This window comes from Colobus angolensis, unplaced genomic scaffold (genome assembly GCF_000951035.1).
Source record: "Colobus angolensis palliatus isolate OR3802 unplaced genomic scaffold, Cang.pa_1.0 Scaffold43, whole genome shotgun sequence".
Classification (NCBI taxonomy): domain Eukaryota; kingdom Metazoa; phylum Chordata; class Mammalia; order Primates; family Cercopithecidae; genus Colobus; species Colobus angolensis.
This window is the reverse complement of record NW_012117710.1, coordinates 2,049,400-2,059,463: the sequence shown is the minus strand read 5'-3', so window position 1 is coordinate 2,059,463 and position 10,064 is coordinate 2,049,400. Positions and strand designations below refer to the sequence as shown.

The 10,064-nt window shown below is 62.4% G+C and overlaps 1 protein-coding gene across 1 annotated transcript in view; it reads right to left on the bottom strand.

The window, feature by feature from the left end:
• Positions 1 to 4,578: 4,578 nt before the first annotated feature.
• ELFN1 (extracellular leucine-rich repeat and fibronectin type III domain containing 1) overlaps positions 4,579 to 10,064 on the bottom strand; it is a 60,389-nt gene continuing 54,903 nt past the window's right edge. The window contains exon 3 of the mRNA XM_011956956.1: positions 4,579 to 8,221. Within this exon, the coding sequence (XP_011812346.1) occupies positions 5,448 to 7,928 (2,481 nt within the window). The 5' untranslated portion in view covers positions 7,929 to 8,221 and the 3' untranslated portion in view covers positions 4,579 to 5,447. The remainder of the gene's footprint in view (positions 8,222 to 10,064) is intronic.

The window sequence follows — 10,064 nt, the reverse complement described above, 5'->3', positions numbered from 1 at the left end:
TCTGAACAGAATAGAATAGAATAGAATAGAATAGAATAGAATAGAATAGAATAGAATAGAATAGAATAGAATAGAATAGAATAGAATAGAAAACTGTCAATGGCTCCCTATGCCCAGAGCCCTACTGTCATTTCTTCACACTTGCAAAGCAGGCCACCGAGCCTGGCTCCACCCCGTCCCTGGTTTCAGCAGACCAGTCCCCCTCACTGCCCCATGGTGGCCCCTCTGGGTGGGCTCAGGGGTCTGTGCTGTCTGCACCTTGGCCCCTGCCATCCTCTCTGGGTGGAAGTCCGCTCGCTATCCCCACCGCCTTGTCTCTGCCATGCCAGTTCCCCTTCAGGGTCTTTTTGTTTCTCTGGTTTTTGTTGTTTTGTTTACTTTTTTTGTGGGTTTTTTTTTTTTTTTTGTGAGACGGAGTCTTGCTCTGTCACCAGGCTGGAGTGCAGTGGCGCGATCTCGGCTCACTACAACCTCCACCTCCCGGGTTCAAGCAATTCTCCTGCCTCAGCCTCCCGAGTAGCTAGAATTACAGGTGCCTGCCACCACACCAGGCTGATTTGTGTATTTTTAGTACACAATGATGTACTATGTACCACAATGATGTAGATGGGGTTTCACCATGTTGGTCAGGTTGGTCTTGAACTCCTGACCTCAGGTCATCCACCTGCCTTGGCCTCCCAAAGTGCTGGGATTACAGGCATGAGCCACCGTGCCTGGCCACCTTCAGGGTCTTGAGCAATCACCTCCTCTAAAGCCTCCCTGTCCCCAGTGGAGATGACGTCCCCCGCTCTGTGGCTGCCCCCCGGTCAGCCTCCCCCGTCGCCCACTCCAGGTTGTCTCTGAACTGTGGACTGAACCTCGTGCACCCCATCTTGGATTCCCTGGTGTCCTGGCCATGCAGCCAGCAGGGAGCTCAGCAGGAGATGGGAGGGAGATCGGGGGAGGAGCCGGGGTGGGCATGTGTCCCCAGTCCTCCCGCGAGGCTGCCCAGGCCCACTGGGAACTTCCCCTGAGGTCCCTCTCCAGGGCCCCGTGGGCTTCTCTGCACCTCTCTCTCCCTCCGGGTCCGGGGGCTCTCCTCCTCCCCCTCTCCCAGGGGCCCAAGGTATGCTATCAGCTTGGTGTCTCTGGAAATGGCCCCTTCCTAGGCAACCCCTTGAAGGATTCTACTTTGGGGTCTCTGCTCTTTCCTGTTGGGACCATGGCTGACACGTTCTTGGTGGAGAGGGGGGGGCAGGCAGCGTGTCTGGTACACAGCAGGCTCTCTGCGTTTGTGTGCTAAGCGAATGCGTGGGTGGCAGAAACCTGGGGCCTTGGGTTTCCAGCTCTTCTTGCTCTGCCCTCTGCCCCGGGGAGGGACACCTGGACTCAGCCATGCCTTTGGCCTCGGTGCACAGAGGCCCCCCCCATCTTTGCCCTCCGTGTCTGCAGCCTTGCTCACGGGCCCCTGGGCTGGGGTGCCCTGTCCACGCTTGTCCTCTGAGCTCCGCCCTGTGGCTCACCCTGGTCTGTGGGATGCCAGCAGATGTGACCCTGGGGTTTGCTTCCTCGGCTGTCACCACAAGAACTGGCCCGTGCTGGCTCGATGGAGGATGGGAGACTGTGGGGAAGAACCCGTTCCTCCCTGTGCCCCTGACATGACAGTATGCCCTCTTGCCAGCCGCCCCCCGAGGGGCCATGCCGCGCTGTGGTTGTGGGTTAGGCAGCATGAAAACGGCCATGGATAACCAGTGCACTGCAGGAGGGGCAGGCGTTGGCATCCCCCGCTGGACAAACGAGGAGACTGAGGCAGAGAGGGCCAGTGGCTTGCTGTGGTCACACGGTCCTGGGGTATGGCCTGGGCCTGAACCCTCACTGTGGCTTAGCCCTGGTCTCACACACAAGCAATAGCTGCCCTCCAGCTGCCCCTCGGAAGCTGGGCACCCATCCCAGCTGCAGGGCAAGGCTGGTTCTAGAAGGTTTTCCTCCTGCTCCTGAACCCAGCTCTGAGCCCACGGGGCACCAACCCCTCTCACCTTGGCAGCCTCCACCCACTTTCTCACCCAAACCAAATACCACCCCTTCCAGGAAGCCCTCCCGGGTCTTCCCAGTGGGGAGTTCCCATCCTTCCTGGACCTCCAGTGCCTCCCCTGCTGCCCTGAGCAGGGTCACCCCCCTCCGCACTGAGTGTTCCACCAGCCTGTGAGCTCCCCGGGGGCCAGGACTGGACTGGGTTCCTCCCTGTGTGCACACAGAGCTTGGCACAGAGCCCTGCACACAGCAGGCGCTTCATAAGTGTGTGTCTCTTCCTGCTTACATCCTGTCACCCCCACCATGACACCTTCCAGCAAGGGCATGGGAACTCAGGGCTCTTTGTCCCAGGACTGGCTGAGTGTTCGTAGACATTCGGGGTCAAGCCCCACGGCTCCCAGGAGGCCTGAGCTCCCGGGCTGGGTGTCCCGGCTGCTGAGGACCGTGTACTTCGCCACCTGCCATTTTCCCTTGTTCCTCTGTGGGCCCTTGACTCTCCCAGGGCACCTGCCCTCCCACACACCCGCCCTTCCTGGCCAGCTGCCGGCTGTCCCCAAGGCAGGTGTCTCTCTTTGGTGTCTGCCCTTCTCCCGCATTCCCTATAAATAGTCCATCTTTGCTCCTCGGTGAAAGGGAGCGTCGGGCTGAGAAGGCCTGGCTGCCTCTCTGTCCCATGACCAGACAGTCATTGAGTTGCTGTGTGACCTTGGGCATGCCAGGGCCCTCGCTGGGCCTCTACCCATCAGCCCTGGATCCCGCTCCTGGTCCCCGCTCCTCTCCCCTGGGCCTGGCCTTGTGGTCTCCAGCAGTCTCCCATGCCCTCCCGGGACCCCTCATGGAGGATGGGGAACTGCCCAGGGCTGAGAGTCTCAGGTTGACCGGAAACCTGGGGTCAAACGGAAGAGCTGGTGATGCAGCGTCCTCAGAAATGGCCCCCTTTGGAGGGCTGAGTCACAGGGTGCCGGTGGAGCCCACCCGGGCATGCATTCCCGGAGTAGGCCTCACACTCGCAGGACCCTGGTGGGATGACCTGAGTGCAGGTGGCAGGACCAGGCTGGCTAACCTGGAAGGGACAGATGGGCCCTCAGTTCTGTGGCCTCTGGGGGACGGACCCCTGGGCTTCTGCCCTAAGGAAGGCCCCCAAAGCTGGAGACAGCTACAGAGGAGAGGGGGACGGTTCCTGTCACCGAGGGCATGCAAGCAGAGGCTGCCCCTGCTCCTACCCCCACCAGCTCTTCCTCCCTCCCTCCTTGTCCCCCACTGGGTCAGGCTGAGACTAGGTCCCTTCTTGGGGACCTGTCAGAGCCTGAAAACCAGCTTCCATCCCTCCAGTTCCTGCCCTGGAGTCTCCTGGGTTCCTGTTGCCTCTGGGATCTGGCTCTAGCCGCAGCCTCCTGCCTCCCTGGGTCTGTGCCAGAGTTCAGACTGGGGGTGGGTCTGCCCTCGATGGAGGAGTGGGGTGGGGGCTCAGCAGCCGGGACTTTAGGAAGGAGAGGGGAGGGGCCGTCCAGGCAGGCAGGGAGGGGTGACAGGGAGCTTTGACTCGAAGTCCCAGCATCAGGCAGGTGTCTGGTCCCCGGGGCCATGTGGGAGGGAAGGGCCCAGGGCGAGGCATTCCCCTTCCCAGCAGGGCCCTCCCCCTGAGCAGAAAGGCAGCTCTGCGTGGGGTGCAGGGCTGGGGGCAGTTTCCCTGGGTTGGGTACAAGACCCCCACTCAACTGGCAGGTGGATTCAAGGGCCGGGGAGTGGAGTCTCTTCCTCAGACTCTCGCTCTGGCTCCTGTAGGTGGAATGAGGGGCACCCCGTGCTCTGGGCAGCAGGAAGCCAGGGACTCTGTCCACCCTCCCCCCGGGATGCTGAACAAGCTGCTGCTTGTCCCATGTGGACCCCAGCCTCTTATTCACTCAGAACATGGGCCACACAAGGGCAGGCTGTCTGGGGGAGGGGTGGTGGGTGAGATGCGTGTGGAGGGGCTGCAGTGCAGGGTCTCGCTCTGGGCTCAGCATCCCGAGAGACCCCCGCAGAATTAGGCGTCTCTGGGCACTTCCTGTAGCTGGGGCTCTGGCGACGGCAGGGGAGCCCAGCCTCACACAGACACACCCTCCAACCACCTCACGCTCACACTCACTCACATGCAAACCCACACCATCGACTCACCCAGAACCTCACTCAAGAGCCTCTGGGCGTCCCAGGCCCACTCACAACCCCTCAGCTGCTGGGTTCTGCACACACCCCGCTGGCATGCACAGCCAGACACACACAGAAGCAGCCCCGCACTGCAGATCCACCACGCCAAGACCCTGCTCCCAACCATCTTTCCGCTGCCACCTGAGCTTGGCTCCTGCCGGTCCACACTGGCTCTCAGACACGCTCCAGCCCAGTGTGGGCCGCCCATCTCCCAAGGGTTCCTACGTGCACCCTCCTGGTCACACCATGCTCTCGCCAAGAGCGCACAGCATGTCCCCACCCCAAGACCAAAATCAATAAAACCACCCCCCAAAACGGGACGTAAAAGAAACCCCAACTCTTTCCCTGAAACCCACAGTAAAAAGCCAGGACAAACAAGTATTTGACTTTTTTTCCTTTGCAGGTTGTTTTTTTTAAGTAGACATAGTCTTTTTTTTTTTTTTTAGTAGACATAGTCTTTTTTTTCTTTCTCATTTTACAGCAAACATTGCAAATATAGAAATTTTTTTTTTCTGTACAATAGAACGACTACAGTGTACACGGGGGCTGGGCTGGGGGACGTGTCTCCCAGCCCTCGGCCCTTCCGGCCACCCCGGCCGTCCACAGGCACAGCCTCCACCCACCCTGAGTCCAGCAGGGCTCCAGGACCTGTCCCACAGGCCACCTGGCCGCCGGCATTCACTCTGCCCCTCTGCGGTGGACTCCGGAGGCGGCAACGAAGAGACAGACTGGACAGAGAATCCACAGAAAACCACGGACCGAGGAGATCACGCGAGGGGCCCCGAGGTGGCCACGCCGGCCACACCCCCCACGGACGGCGTTTTATGTCTTTTTAAAAGAACTTGTATTTTATTATATTTTTTTATAAAAGGAAGAAAATAAAGAGGAAAAGGCAGAGAAGACTCAAAAGAGGAAAGATAATGAAAAAAAATCCCCACCCCCACCCCCCATCCCTAAGACACAGTTTTCCGAAGTCCCTTGTGTATGTGTGTGTGTGTGTGTGTGTGTGTGTGTGGACACGTACCGCCCGGGGCGGCGAGCGCATCCCAAGATCAGCCACAGGAGCTCGGGACGTGTCCCCTTTGTCTGTCCCTACCCGCAACCCCCTCGCTTCTGCAGGGCCCCCTGGCTGCTGTCACAGTTGCTGTGGTGGTGTGCGTGTGTTGGATGCTGTGGTGTTGTGCGTGTGAGTCTCTGGGTGGATCCTGCATCCTTTTTGGTCCAGTGGGCATCGCGGGTCTGGGGGGGGCTCAGGACTTGTGCTGGGCCGACACGCCCTTCCAGTAGTCCAGGATGTCGTGCAGATCCTCGTCTTTGGCGAACTGAACCTTCTTGCGCAGCGCGTGGCCCGCGGCCATGAACTCCTCTTCCTCCTTGTGCCGCCGGCGGCTCAGTCTGAAGCGCTCCCAGATGCTCTGGGAGGCCCGGCAGGTGTACTCGGGGCTGGAGGAGTAGCTCAGGCTGTGGTACTGCGGGGACAGCTGCGAGTAGGCGAGGTCGCGGGGCCGCGGCCGGGTGAGCGGCTCCAGGATGGACGCCTTGCGCCCCAGACCCTCGTGCGCAGGCGGCGGCGGCGGCGGCCCGGGGGGCGCAGGTGGCTCGGCCGGGTGGGAGCCGGGGTACGAGTGCCGGTGCTCGCCGTACTGGCGACCCTTCTCGGCCTCGGCCCGCAGCACGGCGGCCGCGGGCGTCACAGTGAGGATGGTGTCGGCCGCGGGGGAGCCCTTCTCGATGTACTTGGCCTCGGCCTTGTGCGCCCCGACAGCCTCGGCTCGGAAGGCGCGGGGGCTGCGCGCGGAGCTGCCGGAGGAGGTGCTGGCACGAGGGGGCCCGGCCGCCTCCACGCTGTGGTGCCGCTGCAGGCTGTGGCCGAAGGCGTCCTTGTACCCGGGCGCCAGGAAGCCGTGCTTGGCGGCCAGCGGCTCGGACAGCAGCACCAGCGGCGGCTCGGCGGAGGACACGGGCCCCGACTTGACGCCCTGGAAGGAGGTGGACTCGGACTTGAGCGCGTCGATGCAGTTGTTGATGATCTGGTTGACCTTGTCCACCTCCTTAGCGATGGTGGAGATCTCCGCCACCGAGCTCTGGCTGTCGGGCCCCGGCCGGCCCAGCTCACAGTCCCTGCGTTCCTGAGGGTCCCCGGTTCGAACCTCCATGTAGCTGCCCTTGCTGGCCTTGGGGGTGTCCGCGCTCTCCACCAGCTTGTACTGCTCCACCTCGCCGGCCACAGGCAGGTAAGGGATGCGCGTCACGGCCTCGGGGCCCAGCAGCGGGCCCTGGGACAACGGGGCCAGGCCGGGCGCCTCCAGCTCCGGCCCATACTTGAGCTCGATGATGGTCTTCTTGAGGCTGCCAGCTGCTGCGGCAGAGGCAGCCTTCTTGTGCTTCTCCTCCTGGCGCCGCCGCCTGCGCAGGCAGTAGTAGACGGCACCCAGCACCAGCACCATGCCGAAGAGGCAGCCCAGGATGGTCATGATGTAGTGGGTGGCCGTGGAGGGGCTGGGCACCGGGCCGGGAGGGCTGGGCAGCCGGGGCAAGCAGATGGTGAGGCAGGTGTGGTTGTGGCGCAGCCCGGCGCTGGTGGACACCACGCAGTAGGTGTAGTTGGTGAGCGTGAACAGGTTGGTCAGGCGGATCTCCTCCTGGGCCTTGGTCAGCCTGGACACAGTGGAGGCCTTGCTGTTGTTGAAATGTTCCAGGGTGTACATCCGGTGGAACGGGCTGGGCAGCTGGACGGTGATGGTGGCCGAGTTCTGGGTGAGCTGCTTCACCTTGATGAGGGGGCGGGCCTCGGCCTGAGTGGCCAGCGTGGGCAGGGCCACCAGTGGCGTGGTGCCATCCCCGGAGAAGCACTCATCATCGGCACAGGGTGTGTCACTGGGCTCTGGAGGAGGTGGGGGCGGCGGGGAGCGGCCCGGCTGTGAGCGCCCCGGTGCCAGGCGTGGGGGCCCGATCACCTCAGCCGCGTACGAGTCCTCGGTGCAGACTGACTGCAGTTTGCTGAGGATGCTGCGGTGGCCGCGGCGGCCCTGGCCCAGGAGGTAGTATCCAGAGTAGACGGGCGGCGACTCGCACTGCATGCGGTCGTACGTCTGCGTGGCGTTGGTGAAGGCGGCCAGCCAGCGCAGGAAGCCCAGCAGCTCACAAGAGCAGTAGAAGGGATTGCTGTAGAGCTCGCACACCGACAGCTTGGCCAGGCCGGCGAAGGTGCCGCTGTTGAGCTGCTGGATGCGGTTCATGGACAGGTCGATGTTGACAATGTTGGGGCACTCCCAGAAGCTGCTGGCCATGACCACCTCTATGAGGTTGGCCTGCAGGTACAGGTACTCCAGCTTGCCCAGGCCGCGCAGCATGCCCTCCGTGAGGTTGCGCAGCCGGTTGTAGCCCAGCTGCAGCACCTGCAGGTTGAACTGGCCCGAGAAGGCGCCGTCCTCGATGTAGCCGATCTCGTTCTTGGTGAGGTTGAGGTACGTGAGGTTGCCGAAGCGGCTGAGCGAGGCGTACTGCACGCTGCGGATACGGTTCTCGTTGAGCCGCAGGTCCACGATGGTGTTGTTGATCTGCTGTGGGATGGCCTCGTAGGGCGGCTGGTTCTGGCTGCAGATGGCCAGCCACACGAAGCCCTTGTCACCCTCGATCAGCCAGCAGTCCCCGCGGGCCAGGCCGCCTGCGTGCAGCAGGGTGGCGGCCGCCACACACACCCACAGCGCGCCCCACCCACACCCGGCCATCGGGACTGCCCTGCAGGGAGCCCCAAGTCAGCCTGCCCAGGGGGACCAGGTTGGGGGCCAGGCGGCAGCCCCCAGAGGGATGGAGGGGCGGGAGGGGGAGGTGCCTGCACTCTCAGGGGTGTCCTGTCCCAAACTGCATGGCCGCGTGACGTAAGCGCGGGGAGGGAGGGTGCCTCCCTCACGGCCGGCCGCCTCTCGTCTTCCGCCCCAGTCCTGCGGTGACCGAGGCCTCCTGCCCCATGGGCCTGGGTGTCCTGACGGCTCCACTGGCTCCTCCTGCTCCGACGTTCCTGCTGCAAGACAGAAGAGAAGACAGCGGTCAGGGGCTGGCCAGCATCTCACAGCAGCGCATCTGAATGTGGGCTGAGTCCCTGCTCCGCTGAGCCCCTGAGCCTCTTCTGTAAAACACAGAAGAAAACAGAAGCACCTTCCTCAGAAGCCCCTGGGGGGTCCTGAGACAGGTCAGGATAACGGAGGAAATGCTTCACCCTCCCGTGGAGGGGTCTCCTCGGCTCTCGGGCCTCAGTTTCCTCATCTGCAAAATGGATGGGGCACTACCTGCTTGGCCGGGCTCCAAGGTACTGACAGCCCAGAATTGAGACCCCCTGAAGCCCATTTCACTCTCGGCACAACCCTGGTCGGATGAGGAAACTGAGGCAGGGGACTGGGACCTAAAGTTGCTTGGCTGAGGAGTGACGGGGCTTCTGCCAGCTGGCTGCGGCCAGGGATGCGCGTGTGAAGGCCCCCGCTCGGCATGGTGCCTGTCGCCTGCCGCTTCTGCTCCCAGGAGGCCTGGCCGCAACGCCCCCTGGAGCCGCCTGTAGGAGCTGCCCTGTGCATCCGCTGCAGGGCCCCCAGCCCACGGCACAGAATCCTTCCAGGGCGCGGGCTCCTCTCCAGCCCTCTGGGAGGGAAGCACCCGGAGGTATTCTGGCCTGTCCAGGGACTCATGTCTACCAGGTCTCGGGCTGAGCTCGCCTGCCCTGTGTCCCCGGCATGCTGTGCCCCCTCTGGGCCTCAGTTTCCCCAAATGAGCTGGCTGGATGGTCTCTGAGGGTGTCTACCCGGCACTGGGACTTGGCACTGTCTGCACCTCACCTTCGTGGAGTGTGGCCGCCTCCCTTCTGGAAGGAAGGGAACCGCTTGCTCCGCCGAGAATTTCCAGGCTCTGCTCATCCTCCCCAGACTGGGAGAGGGACAGCTCTGAGGTCCCTGGGGGAGCTGGATGCCTGACCCGCCACCCTCCCCGCCACCATATGGGGTCCTCTGCTCTATTCCTCAGCCTCCACTGGACCCCCAGGGTCTCCAGGCAGGACGGTGCCTCCTCTATCTCCCTAGTGTCTGCTGAGCCTAGACACAGAGGATGTAGGGACCAAGCCATAGGGGAGGCAGCCCCAGGCAGGAAGCACCCTGTAGATGGGGAGGGTGGTACGTCCGGGGAGCGAGGCATGCCGCTGGGCTCCTGCTCCCCCACGGACCCCCCACCACTGCCTTCGAGACAAGGGGGCCCCTGGTGTGCAGCCTCACCTCCTGGCCGCCTGTGTTTCCCCTGCAGGATAGAGAAATGGGTGTGTGTTTGCTTGTTAGTATGTGGATTTACAGCCGGCCTCTGTCACCGAGCCGTGGCCTGGCGCGCAGCCAGCTGGGTGTATTTCACTGATATTGACGTTTGCAACTAGTCTGCGCTGAAGCGGTTTAAATTAGAGAAAAAAAATATAATGATGTAAAATGGGTTTTTTCCTCCCTTTGGAAACTTCATAAAGAACAATTTTGTTCCAGCTCCTGGAGAAGAGTCTATTTCTGATTTAAAGAGGAGAAGTCAGACGGCATGGGAGCTGTAGCGAGGTCCTGGCAGGCCTCGGGGAGCTAACCCAGGGCTTGGCCTGGAGTGGCCAGGGGACACCCAGCCCAGCCGGGTGGGACCTGGCTAGGCCCACTCAAAAATGGCTCCGGGGGCTGCTTGGGTTGGGAAAATGGGGTCCCCACGTGGTCTGGTTGGATGTGAAATCCACCATCACGGGAGAGTCAGCGCTGTCTCAGTCACTGTCATGCCATGTGTACCTGCCATCCCGCACCCACGCCAGCCCCTCCATCCCTCCCCACCATCCCTCCACCGTGCCCAGACAACCTGTGCCA